The sequence below is a fragment of the Podarcis liolepis genome, assembly GCF_965112155.1.
Source record: "Podarcis liolepis genome assembly, chromosome: 2".
Taxonomy (NCBI): domain Eukaryota; kingdom Metazoa; phylum Chordata; class Lepidosauria; order Squamata; family Lacertidae; genus Podarcis; species Podarcis liolepis.
Genome location: NC_139555.1, coordinates 71,010,768 through 71,035,335, shown reverse-complemented (window position 1 = coordinate 71,035,335; position 24,568 = coordinate 71,010,768). Strand labels below are relative to the sequence as shown.

The window sequence follows — 24,568 nt, the reverse complement described above, 5'->3', positions numbered from 1 at the left end:
CACAATTTTGATAAATCTTGTAGCACTTGCAGGGGTGGTGATTCTTGATGCTCTTGGAATGGAATGAACTCTCTGAACCAGAGAAAATTGTATTTTCCAAAAATGGTATAATGATGTATGCCAAGATCATGGTGCCATTTCCATGTGATGAGGCCAATACAGAACTGCTAAAGAGAGCAGCAGATGAGGGGTTCTAATTATTATTCAGCAACAGTGGTCTGGGTGTTCCCACTGAATGTGAACATAAACACTGATACAAGCAGAACAATGGGCTTTGAACTGGCTGCAGCAGGAAGTGAATGGGGAAGCTGTTCATGGCTCTCTGGGTACTGCATTGTCTTACTGTCTATATGCAGAGACTAAGCAACACTACCCAGCTGGTGATCCATGTGAACTTCTCTGCTGGCAGCACTGCCACACCAGAGGCAATGCAGTCTGCTCTGTCATCAAACTGTTAACTCTGGGTAAGGGAACATAGAATTTGCCTTGTTGCATTATATGCAGATACATCTGAAAACTGAAAGACTGAATCATCCAATTGGTCATTCTATATCTAGAAGAGGTGTAGTGCACGATGGAGTGAGCTCCCATTGCTCGGTCCCTGCTCCTGCCAACCTAGCAGTTCAAAAGCACGTCAAAGTGCAAGTAGATAAATAGGTACCGCTCCAGCGGGAAGGTAAACGGTGTTTCCATGTGCTGCTCTGGTTTGCCAGAAGCAGCTTAGTCATGCTGGCCACATGACCCAGAAGCTGTCTGTGGAGAAAAGCCGGCTCCCTTGGCCAGTAAAGCGAGACAAGCGCCGCAACCCCAGAGTCATCCGCGACTGGAGTTAACGGTCAAGGGTCCCTTTTCCTTTACTATGAAATAAGTGGGGGGTGCTTTGTCCCTGTCCTCTCCTGCTCCACTATATCACTATCTGGAACCTAAGGTAAGAAAGTTACTGCTGCTACTTCTTGAAGATGGATAAATTAGTGCTGCTCCTTTGAAGAATTCCAAAGCCAAAAGCAATAGAAGTCCATCATTGCTGGCTTCCTAACGTCTTCAGGGACATTCCAGCCGCCTGCTCCTCCACTCCCTACTTAATAAAATCCATCAGTGCTATTTTCTTTTAACCTCCAAGGACTAAGAGGAGTGGTGGTCGGAACACAACTTAGTGCTAGAATGAAACAGTTTATATGCAGCCTTGAAAAAGAATGTTTACCCTCACATGAATGCCCTATAGAAAAGCCTATATAAGTGAATGGCTCTACCCCACACATGCCCTCCACACAGAAGCTCATAATCTGCAACGACATATAAACAGTGTACATGAGCCATGACACTTTTCTCTGAGGCTTCAATGCCCCTGGGCATATGGGTTTATCTGTTTTTAAATGTGATGCTAGAGCATTCTTTCTGTATGCCCCTGCAGTAAAAAATCATGCATGAATCCTCAGTCTGGAACCTTACACGCCTGTCCCCAACCTCTTTCCTTCCTGCTCAAATATAGAATTATGGTCTGTTCCTGCTGTTTAATCTGCCAAGTAGAATGTGGGCCAAGTGGGAGGAGGTGTCAGGCGCATTAAATCTCTCACCTTTCTCTAAGCCCTGGCTGCAGTTTATTGGCAGAGTTGGTGGCCTGGGCCATGTTAACAGCCCACATTGATTAACTCTTCCTCCTCATGTTTCCCACTTTCCTAGCTGTGCTCTTCCCCACCCCCACCCTTTCTATTCACCCACCACCTCACTAGAAAGAGAGGCACATAAAGACATACAAATTATCGACTCAGGGAAAAAACCTAATTAAAGACAGCTCAGTTTACAGCTCTGGTTTCCCAGCTGGCTTTTAGGCAAGGCTAGAGGTTAATTCTCATTAACTGGGAATAACTGAAATAGGGGTTCAAGGGAAAGAAATGCATTGCAGAATAAAAAGAGAAACGTCAGTGATGGGCTGCAGAGGCTTGTTGGTGTTTTGCCAGCATCTTGCCCTTTAAGTAGCCCCCAGTCACTACCACCAGGCAACAACCAGGCAACGACTACTGTTTGGACATTGCCTAGAAGCTCCACCTGTGGGAAAATCTTGTCCCCGTCGTCAAAAGGGGGGGGGGGAGACCACCCAAGTAACTGCCCACAGGGTACAACACAGTCAGGTGATTTGATATTTCCTCTAGAAGTTGCTAACCCACATGGTTTTATCCATTGTCATCCATTTGTCTCAAGAGACAATTGAGTGCTCCTTTAGGGGTGAAGTCAAACCTGCATTAGCAGCCCCAAAGTATCCTCCCTGGGATGCAAGCCTGGGCAGTGTGTATGGAGGTTCTAGGCTACCCAGACGGCAAGACCTCGCTGATGTGGTCCAAAGGAAAGCAGAGCAATATGCTTGGCACCAGCTTGGCTGCAGGAGTTGCTAGGAGGCAGCATACAAAGGACCATCCAATAGTCTTAGGGCCTCCACTCCAAATTTGTGTAGGGTTCACTCCTGAGCCTTTTCTTGTCCCAAAGATATCCCGCAAGAGTGCAGAGGTTTGAGATCAGAGTTTTCCTTCTCCTAGATGAAAAACTCAGGTTTTTCCATCTAACCCAGGTTGATGAGCCCTGCCTGCCCCCACTTCCTTTTACAGCATGTGCACAAACTGCCTTCTTAACCATTAGACCCACTATTGTTCTCACTCACTCAATCCACTGGTGCCTGTCATTGTATGCAGGGGAAGACCCAAACTCACTGAGGGTTTGAGACCCATTGGCTCTCCTCACCTGGTTTAGCTGGGCAATTGAAGCCATTCCCGGGGTGTGGCTGCTGTCACATGCTGACAGCTTCTAGGAGCCACATGTGAGAACTAAGTGCAGAATGGAGATCAAAGATGGACAAACTGCCCCAGAAGAAGCATGAAGTGTCCCCCACCAGAGGTACTACCCCTCTGCTAACACCCTACATGGTTTTACCACCTATCATATATTTACAGTGTTCTGAATTTTAAAAAAGTCTAATTTTTGCCTTGCTTATTAAAAAGGATCTATTCTACTCCTTTTAGATTTATAGAGAAAACTTGATAGACCGTGTAATCTAAGAGCTAACAAATATAGGTAAATATATGCATTTATTATTAATGCGTAACAGTTGCTTTCTTTCTTCCAAATATACTTCAGACAACAAACATCATCTAAAATAATTGAATTTAACATTTAAAAAACCAACAATAAGTTAAAATATCAGTTTCATCCAAAACAGCAACAGCAGACCAACAGTGCAAAACCTACACAGTATTTCACAACAAAGTCAGTCTAAAACTTTTTTCCAATATAAAAATGTTTTCACAAGCTGCTCAGAGAGAATCATGAAGAACTATCCATTTAAAACTGACTTTCTAAATCATGCACAGATTTGCAAAAAAAGCATTAATATATGTAGCTTTCAGTAAACAGAATTAAAAATGAGATGAATGCCAGCCCATGAATCATAACCACCTAAGTGCTAGAAGATCAGACTTTTTCAGATGCTGTTCCATAATGCAAATACTCTAGCTGCTGGCAGATCAGCTCCAAATACAGGTCAATGGACTTCATAAAGAAGAGAGAGAGTGAAAATGTAAGATTATTGCAATAAGCAATGGCTTAATTTTAATTTTACTTGTGGAAAGTCAACTTCCAGTGAGGGGCATTCATAATACATCTCATGCTGTGATAGCACCAATATGTACTCAGCCCCTCCTTACTTTTGACTATGCTGTTGAACACTGAGGCATGCAACTGCCAACTCCTATACACATAATTATGTGCACATCAGATTGTATACCTGATTACAACTAATGCAACCGAGAACAAATTCTAGAGAACAAATCTGCAAACATGTTAAGGGCATTAAGCCCTGGGCAAAGGAGGACAGCGTGGCTGGAACAAGAATTCAGTGAAAGGAGGAAGCGATTCCTTGGAAACACATACTGTGCAGTGGATAGAAGTGCTGAATGCAGGGGAGAATGATCTCTTCAGTAGGAGGAATTGCAGGTAGTCTTATCTGGAATTGTGGGAAGCAGTTACCTGCTTACTGAGAAAGATTTGATTTAATTTCCTTGGTTTTACGAATCAGGAAGCATTGTTTCCATGTTTATGTGCATAACTGTCAGCAAACTCCAGGTAAGTTCTTCCATCCCTTTCAATACCTTCACCATTCAATTCGTTTCCAAGCTGCCTTCCGTTTCATTGCCAAGTCCCATGATTCATTATTATTTCTGCTTTTGTCAAAGCTTCAGGACCCCAGAGTCAAGTGATATGGGGCTGGGCGGGGGCGGGGGGAGAAACCTTACTGGCAAAGGTAGAACTTTCCCAGCTTTTTTTATTGTAGAGTAACAGGAAACCAAATCCTCTTATAAAAAGGCTCAAAGACATTATCAAAGTGATTCATTTGAAACCCCCACCCCCAATTTCTAAGATACAGAAATCTTTCAATAGGCCCAAAGGAGGAACTCAAATGAGTACTTATACCATTAAAACATAAAGGTGGGATAGATTATATTTCTGTCTACTGCTTGTTCTCTGTTCATATTCCAAAGTTCTTGCTTGTAAAAGAGAAGGGCACTCAGGAGTGCAGTTCTAGCCAATCCAGAGCTCGAAGTAAAAAATGCATGGTGCTGGAGGAGAGAGGCTAAACCAGACTTGTTACTTAAAAAACTCAACATAGCCAAATATTATGACCTTCCATGTTCTTGACCTTACATTTTTCAGTCCCAGGCGGGCAGCAAAAGCAAAAAGAAGAGGTTTGTCAAGCCATAGGTAGGTCCCCACACATGGTCTGTGGCCTATGTTCAGTTTGGTGCATCACAGAAGTTGTGCAGAATCAATACTGGATAATTAACTCCAACTGCTGCCACAACAACCCTTACTATAACAGGGGCAGAGCTGGGCTAGACTTCCCCTGACAGTTTACTGAATGTGGTTAAGAAGCTTTACAGAATGAAGTACACCAAAATACAGAAGAGCTAGGAAGAGGATATTATAATATCTGTATGAGTCTCAAGTATCACATTGAGTCAACATAACTGATTTCGTACCTGAGGTCAAGCATATCTCAACCCAGTGGCATATCAACTAGTCTAAATTGCCTCCAAAATCAATTAATCTATTTGTTACCGCTAAAAAATAATTCAAAGGAACAGGAGTAAAAGAGGACAGGGTGTCACAAGATGATTCACCCCTGCATGACAAACTGCACCTACCAAAAGTTCTTCCATGAAACTATTAGAGCACACAGTTCTTCCTTTTAACTTTGGCTACCCTTCATACAGTGAGTGCAGAACAAGTCGTTTGCATTCGTAATTCAGCACTGTAAATTCCTAAATAAATGCTTGCTTAGAAAAATAATAAGATCTGAACATCAATGTCAAGTGTTCAGAGAGCCTCAAGTGTCCTATCAAGGTGTAATCCTAACAGCTACCCTGTAAAGATATATCAGTATCAGTATCCCCTATATTGCAGATATGAGTGGTACGGTTATTTCTGTTGATTTATCTGCTAGAGAGAAGTATAAGAGACGCAGGTGAAGTGTTCTAGACATACTTAGCAATCACTTTCATGCATCCCTGTGCTTGCAGGGCCAATGTGACTGTCAAACATCCTGCAGATTAGCTGCAATTACAGCTCATAGAGGCCAGAGGATGTTTCCTATTGAATCTAATAGCACGTCTGTGCTCCTATCACCACTGTTACCAAATCTGTGCTCCCATCACCACTATTACCAATCTCCTCCTGCCACTGCCAGTCCCCAAATCCTGCCAGTACAGTATGTGAATGTAACAGAAGCCTACTTACAAAAACATTGAAAACACAAAAATAGTCAAACAGTTGCAGGGTAAGTGTCCGCCTATCACCTCATAACTCACATCAATAAATATTCAAAAGATGATGGCTCTTAAAATGTGCAAACATGTTAAGCACAAGGTTCAGACTTACTGGTGATGAGCTACTGTGGGCTCCACACAACCTGTAATAAATACTCAAAGCTAGACACAAATGATATTTTTGTCATTAAAATGACAATGTAAAAAAACATTTATTGACAGATCTTAAAAAGCAAACTTTTAAACACACACTATTCATCACATTCCCTGATCACCTCTCCTTGATCTGCAAATCTCTCACATTTTGTCATGTGCCTAACACATGCAATTTCATGCTGCAGAAATCTGAAGAGTAAAGGAGCAGCACAGTATGAAAATAGAGGCCTTCATGTCATATCCTGGCAAGAAGAAGTTGCAATCTATAAATACACCAGCCCTGAGATACACATTGATTCATTTCCCCTGATTATGGAAAAGGAAGAAACATTTGCAGGAAATTTGTACCTAAGCTACAGGCTTCCTTTGCTTTTAGTGGATAGTTACCTATAGATGCTACCCTGACCAGAGTCATACTCTTTCATTTTTGAGGCAGCACTTTGTATTTTGCACACTGTATGAAATACAGTGCTGTATTCCCCTTGTTTATAATGCAATTTCATGCTACATGCAACTTGAAAGTACAATGAAAAGTTCAGGTATCTTAAGTCACGTGTAGTGTATTGTCTTTTATATCACATCACTATAATTAGCTGCAAGCGCACAGGAAGTAGACACACTCACGCAAGACGACAGTCATGTGCACACAGAATTTGCTTTGCCTATTAGAGATCTTTTCTGCTATCTTTTAAGGTTTTTGTGAGTATGGTAAGTCGGAGAGCTTCTCTATTGACTTAAAACTAAAACATAACCCCCAGGTCTGGATCTTGGTACTCTCCAAGACACATTCCAGATACAGAACTTTTAACAAAACATTAATTGCCAGAAAACTCTGTGATGGTGACAAAAGGCATGGGGACAAGTCGGCGTTGCCAAGCCAAGTGTAGAAACAAAGGCAGCCAGCTATCTGAGACTTACAAGGTCTCCATCACATGCACCACCACATCTCCTTTCCCACCGCTGGTCCTCCACCTCCTGCAGTTCATAACATTCCCTGTCAACTCCCTCTTTCTTCTCTTCCCTTTAATGGGCTCTGCCTAATTCCCCCCTTACCAGTGCTATCCCCAGCAAGGTGAGCACTTCAGCCCTGCAACCAGCATCAATTAAGTGATACAGCACAGAGAGAACACTATTTTCTAACCACTTATATTTGAAAGACAGAATTCGAACAAATCAGTAGCATAAACAGATTTGTCCCTACCCACCAGAGGTTAAACATAGGATGGGAGAAGAAGGTGGGAGAAGGAGGTGCCAATCCAGTTCTGCAAGATTTAAGCCACTCTCACGGACAACCATAATAGCAGCACCCAGTTAGTTCACTTGGAAATTCTCAGTAAAAGAAAAATGCATTAAGTTAAAAAGTCATCATAAAGTAGTCTGAAAAAAATCACAGGATGAAAAGGTTTTACTACAAGTTGGCTCATGTGTTGTTCTTCATTGAGCATGCAAGCAGAAGCAGTACGAGGACAAAAAGGCTAATGTAGATCAGATTCATAAGAGGCATCCTCCTCCCTGTGAGGTCAATTAATTAATTCAATGCAGTATCCTTCACAGGCGATCATTGCTGCATGCCAACTAGCCCTGAAGATTTACAGACAGTCATCCCAACACCTGTCTCCTCCTCGGCATGGAAGATCCACATGCAGCACTGCAGTCCCTTCCTAGGAAGCTCATATGTGACTTACTGCCAACTTCTCAGCACACATAGCAGCTTGGGTTCACTGAGCTGTCAATCTGCTGTCTGTACTGCCAGCTATGGTGCTTGACTCTAAAAAAATCTAAGGAAACTCCACAAGCTGCAAGGCCAGTTATCTCCAGATGGAGAGAGACACTGAAGTGCAATGCACTACATGTGTGATTGATGTAGGCTGCTAGCCCAGGGGCTTCTCAGAACCTATTCCAGAAAAAAGTGTTGCTCATTATCGTGGCTAGGATCCCAAGAAAATCTGCTGCTGGAAATAGCATTCTTGGAAAGATAGTGTGGCCACTCTAGCGAACCTGAAATTAAAACAGAACCTCCAGGTCTGGATCTTGGTGCACTCAAGAGACGCATTCTGGATGCAGAGCTTTTATCAAGCCATTAATTGCCAGAAAACATAACACAAGGAAGACCACAACTATGCTATAACACTGATTTAACATAGTGCCTTACCTTTGAATGTGAGCTGCACTCTTGGAGTAGCAAAGAGGTAATCCTTGGAGTAGGATGGCCACCAGCCTACAATTAGTAAGGTTGCCCAAAGCAAAAAGCCAACGAGGGGCATAGTGGGAAGAGGTGTGAATCCAAAATCCAGGCAGAATTCTTAGGGAATCTATAAGAGATGGGAAAGTGAAGACAGAAACATTATTTCCCAGAACAGGTTATGAGACAGGAACTGAACTAAAATTCTCTGGTCAAAAGTCTTTCTATTATTCTGCTCAACTCCACCCTTGGGAGGAGAAACTTGCAGGTTTAACAATTCACCAGTCTGTCCTTCAGAAGGCTAGCCCATTTCCCCAGTGCACAGTCTTTGTCAATCAACCTAATTGCAATTCTGAAATTAAGATTAGGTGAGAGAACATCTAATTTTGGAGTGGGGAGAAGAATACTGTTGCAGCAGTGAATACTGTATGGCCCAATCAAAATGGGCTCATAATATATTGTGCCTCCTCCATACCCATTATATAGTGCAAGATGGCTATACTAGATCCAAAACGCAAAACTATGGCTGTGATTACCTATGTCAAGTTATATTACTCATTGTGAGAGAAAATAGTGAGAGACTCAGCCCCGCCCTATGACTAAGAGCTAATCTTTGGGGGTTCCTGGAGCACACAGGAACCTGAGCTTCAACTTTCTTGTTCTGCATTCCTTTAACATTATGGTTTTAGCTAGCCTTATACACTCCCCTATATTGAGGGTACTCTGGCACATGTCACACTTCAGAGCATCTTCTACATAATTATTTGGATTAACTTTGCCTCTCTGTGTGTTTTGTGAACTTTTCATTTTAGGTTTCATTGAGCCTCTAGCCCTGAACCATTCTTAGCCTTTGATAAATATTTTTTGTCTTCAAGGTAACAGATAAAGAAAGAAAACAACAACTGCAGCACATGCCGTAAAGAACTGATACATATTTGGAATGGAAAATTCTCCCTTCCTCTTCTGACCACCTCCTCTCTTAACTGAAGGGGGGGGGGAGTCCAGACACTGCTAGTTAGTGTGCAAGTTCCCAGAGGCATTTGTTACAATTTTCTGTATTTGAATGCATAGATATTAATTAATTACATAACACAAAGAATCCATCAATAACATTATCAGTATTTATGATTTAAGTAAGATTAATGTAAGCTTTTTGGGTTAGTTGCGGTACTCTTATGCACACTTTGACCGTGTGTGCCTTTTCACTGACTGAACTCTTAACCAGGGTCATTGTCTTTACCACCAGAACATCAGCTTTTCACAGTGTGGCTGGAGCAGTCTCCAGAAAGAATGAATACCAGACCGTATGAGCCCAACTACAATTAACAAGCTCACATGCTGCTCTCATTTGGTAAAGTAAACAAGGTTTGATTGAGGGGCAGTAATCAAGTCGTCTCCTCTCAGGAATGAAAAGAGTCCTTACAGGCCTATCCTATGGCAGTCAGAGCCAGCAGCCCACCCACTGGGGGCTTCTCCACCCCCACAAGAGTGCCCCTTCCCCACAGAGAGAAAGAGAGGAGGATGGGGCTGCAGTCTTTATGATGTACTACCTCTGTACCCTCCTGCTGAGCACAGAAATGCAGTGAACCAGGGGGGAAGAGGACTTGTATGGTACATTCTCCACTTTCTAGTCAGGAGAAATCTGGACTTAATTATATAAAACACACACACAAAGACAAAATGCATTTTTCTTAATAGTAGAATTAAAAAAAAAAAAGTTTGTGTGTACCACCAGCTGGGTTCCACTGTGCCTCTGAGCTGGAAAAGATTTGACAGACTTCCCTAAATAGAGTGCCAGGGGCCCCGTGAAACTGGCTAGCCAGAAATCAGATGGGACAGTGTATGCGGAATTTGCAATATTACCTTTATTCATCACAAAGTGTAAGTTACATACAGCTTTCTCCACTTCAGCTGACACCCCGCCCCCAAAATACACATACCACTTTCTAATACACAATGCACCTTTGCTGAGTCCCTCTGCATATGAACCAAAGGTAGCTTCCTGGCCCTCTGTTTCTCTGGAGGAACTGTCTTTTATACCACTGGATAATGTCTATTCCGTCACACGATACAGCAACTGAACAGTTTTGATTTGTCTACTTTCTGCACTTTCAGTTGCTTTATGCTTACAAAAGCAGTTCCTCTAGGGCATGGGTAGGTAAACTAAGGCCCGGGGGCTAGATCCGGCCCAAACGCCTTCTAAATCCGGCCTACGGACGGTCCGGGAATTAGCGTGTTTTTACATGAGTAGAATGTGTGCTTTTATTTAAAATGCATCTCTGGGTTATTTGTGGGGCATAGGAAATCGTTTGTTGTTGTTTTTTCAAAATATAGTCGGGCCCCCCACAAGGTCTGAGGGACAGTGGACCGGCCCCCTGCTGAAAAAGTTTGCTGACCCCTGCTCTAGGACAACTGCAAACCATTCATGCACCGTTTTAGCATACTTAACTATATTCAGAGTAAATTAACACTTCACAAGAATTAGTTCACTGTTTGTTACAGTGGACAAAATACATAGAGCCCTAGATTGGCAATCAGAAGAACTGTTTCATCAGTAGAACTGCAGGCTTTTGGTGCAAACTACTTTCCCCAGAAGTCAATGTTAAAAGCTCCCATTAATTTTAATACAAGATATATATATTTTTAATGTCATTGAGAGGCATCCAGCTGGAAGACTTATTGTGTTGGGGAGCTGAATAAATATAGGGCAAATCGCAGGAGTTGGCAGTCTACAGAGATGGAACAGGTGGAAAAGGCTAACAAGCAGAATAGAACAAAAGAAATACTGTAATATTGAGTGCAAAAGCTCCAACACACTATGCCATAGTGACTATGATGATAAGGTCTAGTCCATGCTCTCTTGGTGGTGTACTGTAGTTGAAGGGCATCCCTACATGCACATGGGTTAGTACTCATGAATGGACCACTCAGAATGTGCTTCCAGTCGTTGCAACAAATATCTGTTGGCTCTACCATCTCTTTTGGGCAACTGCATAGTGTTATCACAGGCAAGAGTTCAAATGACTACTAGGCATGGTTATATTCTACCTCCAGTTCTGGAAGTAGTTTGTCTCTGATTACCAGCTACTGAGAATCTCAAATGGAGAGTTCCTTGTTGCATTCAAAAATAGATGGGCCTTTGATCTGATCCAGGGGGACTTTTCATATATTTTTAAATTTGGATCTTCTTCCCCTCCACCCAGACAGTAGGTAACGTTTTGTTTTTCTGAGCAGCTGAACCTGGGAAGTTTGCAAGATCCCTTGGATTCAGTATGTGGCATTCAACCACAGCCCTTGGAGTGGTACTGGACCCCCCCAAAAAAATCCCTTTATTCTTGTTCAGTAAGAAGGAACCTGTCCTTTCCCAGCTCTTAAAATGCTCATTTGAATGGATCACAAGGATTTGAGTCCTTATTGCCCTACCACATCAGGAATATGACGGCAAGAGGCATGCATCAAAGGTCTCCTTCTCTTGTTCTGTTTCTATTGTACTAAGAGTACATATGGATGCAGTTATAAAGCATGCTAAAATTATTCAAACAATGTGTGTACATGTGAGCAGGCAAAACCCCTTTAAATATTTAGAGTTTCTCGCTTGCAATCAAGGTAACTGAAAACCTCAAACCTAATGTACTGCATACACATTATTAGCACTTCAGCCAGTTTCTTAAGAAATTCTTAAGAACAATTTGCAGTAAAATGTACATACACATACCACAACTAGGGAAAGGAAAACCGACCAAATGGCTCCCTATGGAAGCACTTCCCAGTGTGCTCCAAATTGATGAATGCTTGAGGGGGGGGTCAGGGAAGGTGGGGGCATAATTGCTACCAACACTGCCCCCTCTGGTTCGCTGGTGAGATGCAGGGAAGTGGTAGTTAATGACAGAAACAAACTTCAGGGATTTCACAGGAAAATCCTTGGAATCAGTCAAACAAATCCAGACTGGCTCTATGGACGTTTAGGGTAATTGATAGGCCCCCAGGAGAACACAGCTTTCTTCGGCTGTGGGCAATGCACCACAATTGCAGGAGTTAAAATTTCCCCAGGGGCAATATATCATAGCAATTTCCTTTGCACTAGGTAAATATTTGTATTATTTGCCTGTCTTTCCACACACATTCACACTTCCCCTTTTGGAGATTCTTCACTCAGCGCACACATCAGTTCTTTTTGGAACCAGAATGTCTAAAATCCAAATTACCCTGTGAAATAAAAGCTACAATCAGCTGCATTTAAATCAAACCCCCTCCGGCCTTGGGAAATAGTTCTGGCAAATACCAATATTGCATTTGGATGGTGCTGTGCGTGCCACTGAGAGTGAGTGAGATGGCAAACAAAGGAAAAGAGCAGAGAAGGGGGGAGGGAGCGGGAGAATGTAAGAAAAAGAAAGCAGAAAGGAGAAACAGAAAGCTGGGAGAGAAAATCAAAGCGATCAGGAAAATACTGTACTGTTCTTGAGAAGTGTTCCCTGGCTCTGAAGTGTCAGTCTGTCTCCTGATGGAATGTGTCACTGTGCGGACTTAGGGAAAAGACAGTGTGTCATGCTTGGAGACCAGCGGTCCTTTTGCATATGAAGCTCAGCCACTTTTCAGTCGCCATAAATAAACAAGAGATTATTCCAGCCACTTCTGAGCCGAGATCATAATGGAAGGAAAGGAAGATTGGGGACCCCTTCTGCTGGCTCCTAGTGCATCTGTTCAGGAAGAGAGGGGTCTCTGATCAGTTTCAGTTTATAAATGTCAGTGCATGCATCTGAGTCTCCTGAGAAAGGAACTTAAAGAACAGGAAATGTTTGGAGAAAGGCAGAAAGAAGAAGAAAAAAATCAGGAATACAAGAGAAATTATTAATAACTCCATGACTAATGTGTGCATGCACACAACTGGAGAATGATGCCAGCAAAAGCTTCCATATGTGCTTGTCAGGGCACAGGGCTAATAACTTTACCAAACTACACTAAGCTGCGACTCTCTGATCCCCTCTGTGGCACCATAGCCCAATTTCTGTGTCTCCCTGGACCCAGGCATAGGCAAACTTGGTCCTCCAGATGTTTTTGGGACTACAACTCCCATCATCCCTGACCACTGGTCCTGTTAGCTAGGGATGATGGGAGTTGTAGTCCCAAAACATCTGGAGGGCTGAGTTTGCCTATGCCTGCCCTGGACTATATGGAGACAGGCAGAATCCTCTTGGAATGTTTTATTCCTTCTAGCCCATTGTTGGGTTGGTATTCACAAGGCGCAGCAATCTAAGTACTTCCTCTTTTTCATGTTCACTTTCCCTTACCAAATTCATGTATAATTATGAGAATTCTAACAATTGTAGTAGACACAAAAGAGGGTCTATTAGACACCTATTCTTAAATTGCTGATTATAAAGCACGCAGACTTGTTTCATACTGAATCAGTCAATCAGTCCATTTAACCCAGTATTCTCTATTCTGACTGACAGCAGCTCTCCAAGTTCTCAGAAGGGGTCTTTCCTAGCCTTGTTAATTGAGATCATTTTAAGACAGGGATGAGGAACCTGTGGCCCTTTAGTTGTTGTTGGATTCCAATTCCCATTAGTCCCAGCCAACATGACTGGTCACAGTCTCACAACATCTGAAGGGCTGAAGGTTTCCTATCCCTGCTTTAACTGGGGAACCAGACGTCTTTGCCTACCATGAGTTTATTAAGAATGGGGATATGCTGCTGGATTACCGTAAATTGAGGACTAGTTGGGAGTGGAAAAGGGAGCAAAATTCTCTTTCTTGTCTCTTTTTGCCTACATTAACGGTATTTTTCTCACCTAATGTTAAATTATTCTCAACTGTACAAGGAAATAGTAAAAATGTGTGAATAGTCCACTAGTTTAAAGTCAGACACACATTCCTACCTGCTTACATATGCATGTAGTATTTTCTTACATTGCCAAGCTCATCATAAATAAAGTAGCAGAAATGTGTTCTTTTGGGAGCAAGGCCACCTAGGTAATACATGTTTTTAGTTTTGTTTTTAAGAGAACAATAAAAAGAGATTCACAATTAATAGGGGTTAAAATACTTGCTGATATATCTGGCTATATAAAAATCAAAATCTTATAAACTAGTCTGTGAATGTTATAGTATATAGAAAAGTACATTTGTTTGCTGTGCCTGTACTGCTCTACAAAAAGACCTCACACACACTTTGAAATGCAGGACAAAATAATATCAAATTGCATGATTACAGCCATATGATTAATAGTATTCTGAGGGACCCTCACTTCTCAAAGTTACTGGTCAGCAAGATACCCTTGGCTGATCTGCAAATTTGACAATACAATGCCATTTGTACATCTCTATTCCTGAAGACATGTGTAATTAAAAAAGCTAGCGCAAAAACGAATTCTGTAAGTTTAGTACATTCTCCAACTGCAAATCCTTTCATAGACAAAATAGCACCACCTACCACAAGAGGGAGGTAGCAGCAGACTCAGGGGAACCTCAATGTTTGCAGAAGTACAAAAACCCTTTGGGGAGGAAAAATCATAAAGGGGTAACTCAAAACAGTCTAGTGAGGACTGAGCATGCTGAATGAACACAAAATGTTGAACGAATATTGAAGGGGGAGGGAAGAGAGACAAGCAAGGTGGATGGAGTATCCTGGAATGTAAGACTGGCTGAAAAGGAGCACTCCACACTGCAACACTTTGTTGCAAACTCCACTTATCAGTATAACTCAATATATTTTCTCTGACATAATTCAAATGCTTTTAGGATGTACGCATAAAAAACAATAGCATTATAGGATGGCCTATCATTTAGTGTTTGTTTCTAAGTTATGTACTGGGAAGCAAAGTATACTCCATGACCATCTTGGCTTGTAGCTGTTTCTGGTCCTTGCATCTTCTATCTGACTAATCTTTCCTTGGAGACTGATTTATTCAAATGGCTGCCCCTCCAAGTGCTGTATCACAATAAGTTCCACAGGTTAACTGTACATTGTGCAGAAAAGTACTTCCTTTAAGTTCACATTCTGACACGTGACACTAAAAAATTTGCTCAAGCATTTCTTTCCTTATTTTTGCCAGATGTGAATGTTGTTAACATAGGATCTACTGTGTGAGAGAAATTGACAGTATAGTCAAACTGATGCAGGTTTTACATTTGCATTATAATAGAGCAATTTAAGAGCGCACCAATTTAAGCCTCCCAAGTGAAAATACCCTGAATGTTGTTTGTGCAAGACTGAAAGCATAAGAGAACCAATTTTTTTCAATTGCATGTTCTCGCTTTTGTAGGTTTTGGATTGCAGACCCAAGGAAATGCAAAATACACACACATAACAACAACCCCTGCCCTCCACTTAAGTCTTATTTGTCTTCTACCCAAACCGCAGCGAGAAGTGAGGCTGCTCATGACAAGGGCAGAGCCAGAAAGCAGACACCTGCCTGGTTTCTCAAGTTTCCTTATTTGATTAGAGCTATACTGTTTAATTGATTTGATTGGCTGGATCAACCAATATATACCTTTTGACCAGAAAGGTACCCTTGGTTATCCAGCAACGGACTATGTATTGCTTTTGTGACACCTGGCAAACACCATCTTTAAAAGAGATACTTCCACTCTTCTCACACGCAGGAGAGGATGCCTCTTTCGTGATAGTGCCTCCTAGGGCATATTCATCAGCTAAACACAAAGAACGTAAGCTTTTTTTTTCTTTTTGCTTCAGAGCTGTTTTTCACCATATGTAAATTATGCCCATTTAATCAATTCATCAATCAACAGATAGCCTAAAAACTGCTAAGCTGGGTGGGCAGTCCCGCTTTCCACAAGTAAAGCTTCGGAAAGCAACTCTGCTCTAGTCGGTCCTGAAAGGTGGATATATAAAGCCTACGCTTGCCCAGAATGCTCATTCGCAATACAAAAGCCGCCACCACCCCCCACCCGCACACATCTTCCACACGAGATACTATCGCGTGCCAAGCGCGAGAGGCCCGAGACTCACTCGCGACTTGTGAAAAGCGCTCCTCTTCTCGCACTTGCTGGCCCGGCGAAGGCGCGGGCGCTTGAAGCCGCGGGAAGTCATCGGCCCCCCAAAAATGAAGAGCGGAGCGTGTGTACCTTGGCTCCCTAGGAACGCGAGGGCCTCGAGCTCATTAATTAATTGCCCGCCAGTTGCGCGCTTTACGCGGGCACAAGAAGAAGCCGAGCGACGCTGAGGCGGACGCGAGGCTGGCAGAAGAGAGGGCCGAGCGAGTGAGCGAGGGAAGGAAGGAGGGGCAGGCCGGCCGGCCCACCAAACAACCTCGACGGCGGCCGCCTTCCAGTCTTCGCCCAGCGTTTTTACCTCAGGGAGAGTTGGCAAGAGCGGCGCGAGACTCAGGGCCACGCCTACCGCCCTCCTAGCGGAGCTTCTGGTGCACCGGGAGGAGAGAAAAAGAAACCACCACGCGGCGGGAGGGGAGAAGGAGAAATAAAGGCGGGCCCGGGAGCGAAGCGCGCGCGCGAGCTTTCACCTCAGCAGTCCGTGCTGGGACGAGGGAGCGAGAGAGAGAGACCTTGGCTCGCAGACCGCTGGCGCGGCTGAGGAGCCGACTTTTCCTCTCTCAGTCTGGAGCCAAGGAAAACGTTTCCTCCCTCAAGTTTATGCCCTGCTAACCTCTCCAGCCCTGTGGTACACTAAGCAAAACAAAAGACTTTTCACCGCATGTTCACACGCGAGGCTGAAATCGGTCTGCGAAGCGCGCTGGGTCAGCATAAAAAGCCTCGCCCCAGCCTTCATTTCTCACCTGCCGTTTCTGTCCCACACGAACAGTATTCCCACGGAGCACACAAATAAAAAGCAGCGAGTTAGGCTGGGGGCGGGACTCAATGGCGCGTTTATGCAGCCCGACCCTGCGGGGTTACTCTTAAGTAAAACCTGGGGGCGGGGGGTTCCGCGTGTGTCTTACTCCCAGGTAACTGTGCGCGTCACACGTGAAAACCACCCAAGTCTCTCCTCCCTTCTTCTGCACCCATCCCAACAGGCGCCAGCCGGACGACTGTGCTGGAGCGCCGCGTTAATCCTGCCCTGGGACAACAACGAAGGCAGTGGCAACTTTGAGCACGCCTAGGGATCCGGCCCCCGGCTAAGGCGGTGGACCCAGAATTAACGCTCGATTCACTAACCACCACTACAATTTCAACCAGTTTTGTAACATTTTTATACCAAAACGGCTGAACTTTGAAGCTTAAGATCCAGCCGGCTGGCTTGCACGCAAGTCGTTTTTAAACACGCGCAAACATACCAAGCAGGCTTCAAGCGCTTTGTGGAAGGCAAAGAGAGGGGTCCCGTGAAGACAGTCGGCTCCCATATCTGCTCTGGAAGAGGTTGGCGTCGCTTCCTCTTCAGGCGTCTCCCTGTACTTGCTCTCGGCTCCGGGCCTTTAAACCTGCCCGGCTGCCGACCCGTCCTCGAGGGCTGCCAGGCCGAGAGCAGACGCGAAGGCAGCAGCAGAAGCGCTCTCTGGAAAGAGACTCGCGCCTGCTTCGGCGAGTCGCGAAGTCGGGAGCACCTTGGAGACCTCGCTCCCCGCAGACAACAGGGTTGTTATAACGGGGGCTTTTGTGCAAGGGGGTGGGCATTTCTCCCTGGCGAAAGATAATTTCACCCGCATAAAAGCGGGCAGGGTTTTCCATTTTCCCACTCCCTGCCCCCACCAACACTTTTCTGCTCAACTTTCCCATCACAGTGATGGAAAAAAGGATTGGACCGGCCGGCCGCTGTCACTTTCCGGATGCAGCGAGTGTGAAGGAGCCGCTGAAAGTTTGCTGCTTCCAACAGCTCCCCACCTCCGTCAGCTTTGATCATTAGCCTCCGCCCCCCCCCCTTCTAACTGTACACACAATATCACCGCCTTCTACGCTCCATAGGTACCAACTCCCTGGGGCCCTGAGCACCCATAAAATTCCCCATGAAGGGGCCTGGCACCCACAAATTTTGCACGCTGCATAGCACTCCCGGCCCCGGGCACCGCGGTCGTGGGGCCAAGTTGGCACTCCTGCTACGCTCCCATCAACAGGGAGGAAGCAGAGCAGCGCAGCAACGGCATGGAAAGTGGAACCTGCGCCCGCCGCCCCGTGGGGCAAACCGAGCTTCTCTCCACCCGTCCATCTCGGCTCGATCCCTTCCATAGACGGGGCGACGTGACACCTTTGCTTATAGCAGAGACCCAGAGGAGGTTGGCAGCTCCATTGACAGAACCGAACTCACTCTCTCCATTAATTCGGAGGCGCGTGGACAAACGGGGAGGGGGGAATGAGCTCGCGTTGCGCACACGGACGTACCTTTTGGGATGTAGGCAGAGCAGTTTAGACGGTTCCCCAGAAAGGTCACGTCGCTGCTCGCCAGTAGGACCCGAGCACTTGGTCCCAGATCCAGAGTAAAAAAAGGGGGGGGGAATGGGAAGGAGCGAAAACCCTATCTATTGACACCAAAGAGGCATTTTCTCACCAGCTGTCCTGGTAGCGGCGTCCCACCGCCATCCCTCTCTCTCTCTCTCTTTGGTCAAAGTAAGCGGGCGGCCGCCGCCGCTCCTCCAATGTGGTCGGCAGCACCTTCCGGAATCCTGGACTTGGAATTCAGGACTCGAGTGGATTTCTCCGCCAATCCATAGAGACGCTCGACCCAAACCGGTTTCCAGAGGCAGCAGGCAAGCCGGATGGGACTTCCTTCGCACCCGCGGAGCGCAGCGGGCTCGACTTTTCGCGGCGCCTCTCGCCGCTTGTTCCGAGCGTAAATGCGCGGCTGTGTGCCCGCCCGCCCGCCCCGCGTCTGCACTCACTCGGTCCTTAAGTTCTCATTGCAGGCCCGGAGAGCAGGAGGCAGAAGGAGGAGGGAAGAAAGAAAAAGAAATAATAATAATGAAAGTGGCCTCCTGCCCGCAAAAAGAAAAATAAAGAAAATAAACCACCACCCTCCCCCTCCACACACACACACGCTCGAAATCCGCTCCTCTCACATTGAGCACCCAGACCCTATTCAGTCAATTGGCTTCTACCGCCTTCTATTTGCATAGCCCCGCCTCCCCGTCCCCACCTCCCCGGGCAGGGAAGTGGGGGCCGGACCCGCCGCCGTTCTCTCCTCCCCACCGCCTCCTCTTTTTCCACCTGTGCTGCCCCTCCCCTCCCTGCCTCCCTCCTCCACCCCCCCCAGCCTTGCTGCCCCGCTCGGCTGGGCTTGGCAAGGCAGAGGCGGGCGAGGGAGCGAGCGAGCCGCGGGATTCCTGCGCTCTCTCCGGGTATCAGGCGAGTCCGGCTCGCGCGACTGTTGACTTTCTCTCCTCCCTCCGGCTAAGGCTGAGTTTCAGCAAGTCCCCCCCGCGGCTTCCCTATTCCATCAAGAGAATTGGGGGGGGGGGGAGAGCCTTATCCGAAACAAGACTGATCACGCACCCCCCAAATTCGTGTATACATACACCTCTTGCCACCTAACTCTGTGCTTTTGTGGACGGGGATTCCCCTCTCCCCCCCTCCCCACACTTAAAAAACCCAGAGAGAGGCAGACGAAACAGGCGCGGGGGGGGGGGGAGGAATGGGAAAGACAAATAAATAAATAAACCGACTCCTTTGTCTCTCTCTCTCTCTGACTGAGTTATTCGGTGGATTGCAAGGGAGTGTCTCGCATCCCGGGGGTGGAGGGCTGATGGGGGCGAGAGACAGAAGGGTAGGGTGGGGGGTTAGAGTGAGAGAAGGAGAGGGAAAAGATAGAAAAAGCAAGAGAAGAAAGAAGATCGGGGTGAGGGTGAATTGAATGGTGGGGAGCGAGCGGGGTGGGGTGGGGAGAGGTGGAGAGGTGGAGAGGGGCCTTGCTTTGTAATGTTGCAAAATCTAACCAGACAGATCCTTCAACAAATATCCTGCAACAAAGAAAACTCGGGCGTAACTGACAGCGGGAGAGAGTGTTATCTCTCTCCCCCACCCCGCCCCACGTCTTCCCATCCCAGCGCCTTAGTCGTTTCAGCAGCTTAGGCAAACCAGGTTAACCCTTTGGTGGATGGGATTAGGCGGAAGACCTACCTCTTAGGTCTGTGGGTGGAGGGAAGTATTGGGGTCGGGGGGGACAGCGGGGCTGAGGTTAAGATGCAGAAAGTGTAGAAATGCTGCAGAGGGACCCCATTTCAAGTAGCGACCCCCTAACACGCTGTTCTGCATCAGATGGGAGTGTGAGCAGGTTCAAGCCTAGATCAATACCCCATCCTCAGTTAAGGTTTGCTCCACCTTTGAGTCAAAACAGTGGGAAACATGTTTGTATGGAGGGTGGAGTTTTACGTATTTAAAGTATATAAAGCTCAATAAGGTCTGGCTTCACCGAAAGGAGATTCTTCTTTCCCAGGTCTGGCTGTATATCCTAGTGAGTGAGGGGGTTGTTGTGCCCTTTAAAAAGGCGGAAAAATATTCAATAGAATGATTTACAAATGTATAGGTATATGCTTATTGCTTTGTGCACATACTGAAGGCTGTTTAGCAATTTACATTTTTCCCCCTACACAGAGGTAATCTGCACACTGCACATGTTGGCTTTCTGACCTGTGCGCTCCTGGCAAAACAGATACTTGCATTCCATTTAGAAGTGCCAGCATACGCATCCCCCCTACGCTGGAGAGATTACTTCTATGCGGGGGGGGGGGGGAGAATATGTGAATGCCCCTAAGAGTGAGCAAGTTTTGATGAGGTTGGGCATAGCTATGAGAGTCAGGAAACCTGACATTCATCACTCTAAGGACATACAATGATTGACCAGCCAAAAGTTCTGCACTGAAATCCAAATGACAGGTTCTGGCCTAAGGCTAAGCAAGGAAGGATGCATAATTCCTCTGCCGCCTCCACCTAGCCCCCCCCCCCCGCAATCCCTTGTGTCTTTCACATTTATGTATAATTCATGAATGCATCTTTGGCACAAGGTATCTTCTTCTGTTGCACACGGGGAAAGCAAAAGCCGGAGTAACTTTTAGCAGCTGCTCTGTTTTGGGCTCTGTTAAGCAGCTGGAACATCACGCCACCAAAAAAAAAAACCCCTTAAAATATAGTATCCTTATTGCTTTCAAAGCAATTGGGATGCATCCCTGAATCAAAAACGTCTCAGGTAACTTATGTTTATAATCAGGAGGAATACTATCACTTCTCACTGCAGTCAAAAGCCGTTTCAGATCTTCATAAAGTAAGCCTCTAGTGCTGTGACCAGATGGAGAACTTGGCTAAGTTGTTTGGCTAGGTGGTCTCAATATTTTTAGGAAACTGACCCCGTACCTAATGGAATCAGCATGGTAGGATTTGTTTAAAAATGTGTGCAAATCAGAATACTTGTGATTTTCTACACAAGCAGTAGATTTAATAAAAAGCAGTAGATTTAAAAGGTTAAGTGACTGACATTGCAACCTCACAACAGTTACAGAAAACAAATACTGGGCCACTTCAAAATTTGATTATCACCCCTGACTTGCACAAATGATGATAAACCATGTAGACAACAATGTGCGACTGGCAGTACAGGTCTTTTTCACTTTGGGTATGCTGTGTGTGAGTTAGCTAATGCTCATCAGACGACTCCAAACCCCCAAACTCTCACACTCCCATAGCACTATTTATTTTTTGCAGGATGGTCAGCTGATCAAAGAAAGTCTAGTTTATGAAACACCTGACTTTTAACTGATCAATCAATTAATTGGTCTGGAAACCTAGCCTTATGAAGAATGGTTGAAGAAGTTAGGTGAGTTTACCCTAGAAAAGAGAAGAATGAGGGCTCTTCTCTACACTTTTGTTTGTCAAATGATTGCTAGGCACGGGCCTGAGAGGTTTTTCTTTTGTCCTGCTACTTTCCCCAAGGTAAACCCACAGGTTATTGCTGAATTGGAACGTCAGTCGGGTTTTCAAATATCTTCAAAAATCTAAAGGGCTGTCACATGGAGGATGCAGTGAGCTTGCTTTCTGCTGCTCCAGAGGGCAGGACCTGAACCAATGGATTCAAATTCCAAGAAAGGAGATTCCAACTAAACATCAGGAAAAACTTTCTGACTGTAAGAGCTGTTTGACAGTGGAACTGGCTACCTTCGAAGGTTGTGGACTCTGCTTGAATGGAGGTTTTTAAACAGAGGTAAGCTGGCCACCTGTCAGTAAATTTTAGGATTAACTGGGCTCACCTTTTAGTTTTTTAAAAATTATTAGGCATGTATATTAATTGTACATTTCAGTCTTAGTTGTAACAATTTCCAGAGGGGTAGCCATGCTAGTCGTTGTTGCAAAACCAACAAAAACCTTTGCTGCACCTTAAAGGCTGACACATGTTATTACAGCATAAGCTTCCATGGGCTAGAGTCCACCGTACAATTTGTAGAAGAAAGAATGCAGGAAGAGACCTAATGCTTTCCAGCTGTATTCTTCTTTATGATTTGGCCCCACCAACAGAATTGTTCTTTCTTCAAGAACTTCTTGTTGGCTTCAACCCCCTGAAATCCTTCCCCTCCATTTGTTTTTTTTTTTTTTTTAAAGATTTTTATTGGTTTTACAAATTTTTAAGAAAAACAAACAAACACTAAAAATGACAAACATACACGTATAGTTTCAAACATATTTTCATAAACCTCTTTTCTTGGACTTCCCCATACCACCCCTCTCTGCATCCCAATGTCCATAGTTCAACTAGCAACTCCCAATTGTTACTTTCCAATCTCAATCATCTTAGTCCTCTTTTATAGTCTAACCTTATATCCCTGTACCCCTTTGTCTCTGAAAAACCACGACATTTTAGCATTCATTAAGTTTATAGTAGTCCTTAAGGTAGCTTTTAAATTTTCTCCATTCTTCTTCCACCGTCTCTTTTCCCTGATCACGGATTCTGCCTGTCATCTCGGCCAATGTCATATAGTCCATCACTTTCATCTGCCATTCTTCCAAAGTGGGTAAATCTTGTGTCTTCCAATACTTTGCAATGAGTATTCTTGCTGCTGTTGTGGCATACATGAAAAAAGCTCTATCTTTCTTTGTCACCAATTGGCCGACAATGCCCAAGAGAAAGGCCTCTGGTTTTTTAGGAAAGGTACATTTAAGTACCTTTTTCATTTCATTATAGATCGTTTCCCAGAAGGCCTTAATCTTCGGGCATGTCCACCAAAGGTGATAAAAGGTACCTTCAGTCTCTTTACACTTCCAACATTTGTTATCGGGCAAATGATAGATTTTTGCCAGCTTGACTGGGGTCATATACCACCTGTATACCATTTTCATAATGTTTTCCTTTAAGGCATTACATGCCGTAAATTTTATACCGGTGTTCCATAACCATTCCCAGTCAGCTGACATAATGTTATGTCCAACATCCTGAGCCCACTTAATCATAGCCGATTTAACTGTTTCATCCTGTGTGTTCCATTTCAACAACAAATTGTACATTCTAGATAAATTCTTAGTATTGGGTTCTAACAGTTCGGTTTCTAATTTTGATTTTTCCACCTGGAAACCGACTTTCCTGTCCTGTTTAAAAAATTCCATTATTTGACGATATTGGAACCAATTTTCTACTTTATGCTTCAATTTCTCCTGACTTTGTAGTTTGAACTTATCTCCATCCTGTTCTAAGATTTCCCAATACTTCGGCCATCCGACCTCCATATTGAGTTTCTTCACTGCTTTAGCCTCCACTGGTGACACCCATCTAGGGGTTTTGTTTTCCAATAGATCTTTATATCTTATCCAAACATTAATCAATGCTTTTCTGACAATGTGATTTTTAAAGGCACTGTTAACCTTATCATACCAAAGATATGCATGCCAACCAAAAGCATTATTGAAACCTTCCAGATCCAAAATGTCCGTGTTCTCGAGGAGCATCCATTCTCTGAGCCAGCAAAAAGCTGCTGCCTCATAGTACAATTTCAGGTCCGGCAGGGCAAAACCCCCTCTTTCTTTGGCATCTGTCAATATTTTAAATTTAATTCGGGGCTTTTTGCCCTGCCAGACAAATTTCGAAATGTCTTTGTGCCACCTCTTGAAACATTCCATCTTGTCAATAATCTGCAAGGTCTGAAACAGAAATAACATTCTAGGCAATACATTCATTTTGATTACTGCAATTCGGCCTAACATTGACAGTTTCAAATTTGACCATATTTCTAAATCTTTTTTAATTTCTGACCAACATTTTTCATAATTGTCCTTATACAAATTCTGATTCTTAGATGTTAAATAAACCCCTAGGTACTTAACCTTCTTGACCACAGTCAAACCTGTTTCCTCTTGAAATTTCTCCTTTTCCATATCTGTTAGGTTTTTCCCTAAAACTTTGGTTTTTTGCTTGTTCAACTTAAATCCAGCTACCTGCCCAAACTGTTGTATTATTTCTAATACCTTTTTCGTACTAGTGTTTGGCTCTTGCAAAGTCAATACTAGGTCATCTGCAAACGCTCTTAACTTATAATGT

At 44.5% G+C, this 24,568-nt stretch overlaps 1 protein-coding gene and 1 long non-coding RNA gene across 8 annotated transcripts in view; both read right to left on the bottom strand.

Annotated features, from left to right (window-relative positions):
• SEMA3F (semaphorin 3F) overlaps window positions 1-19,245 on the bottom strand; it is a 124,964-nt gene extending 105,719 nt beyond the window's left edge. The window contains exons 1-2 of one of the 7 annotated variants that reach the window (XM_083488691.1): window positions 18,608-19,245; window positions 8,119-8,278 (exon numbers count right to left, since the gene is read on the bottom strand). In XM_083488691.1, the coding sequence (XP_083344817.1) occupies window positions 8,119-8,230 (112 nt within the window). In that variant the 5' untranslated portion in view covers window positions 8,231-8,278; window positions 18,608-19,245. Of the gene's footprint in view, window positions 1-8,118; window positions 8,279-16,120; window positions 16,426-16,462; window positions 16,484-17,402; window positions 17,900-18,441; window positions 18,563-18,607 lie in introns of those variants that run through there. The other 6 variants (XM_083488697.1, XM_083488693.1, XM_083488694.1 and 3 more) reach the window with 6 other exon arrangements.
• Window positions 19,246-19,295: 50 nt separating this feature from the next.
• LOC310700018 overlaps window positions 19,296-24,568 on the bottom strand; it is a 75,418-nt gene continuing 70,145 nt past the window's right edge. The window contains exon 10 of the long non-coding RNA XR_014522359.1: window positions 19,296-20,373. This is a non-coding gene — a long non-coding RNA (uncharacterized lncRNA). The remainder of the gene's footprint in view (window positions 20,374-24,568) is intronic.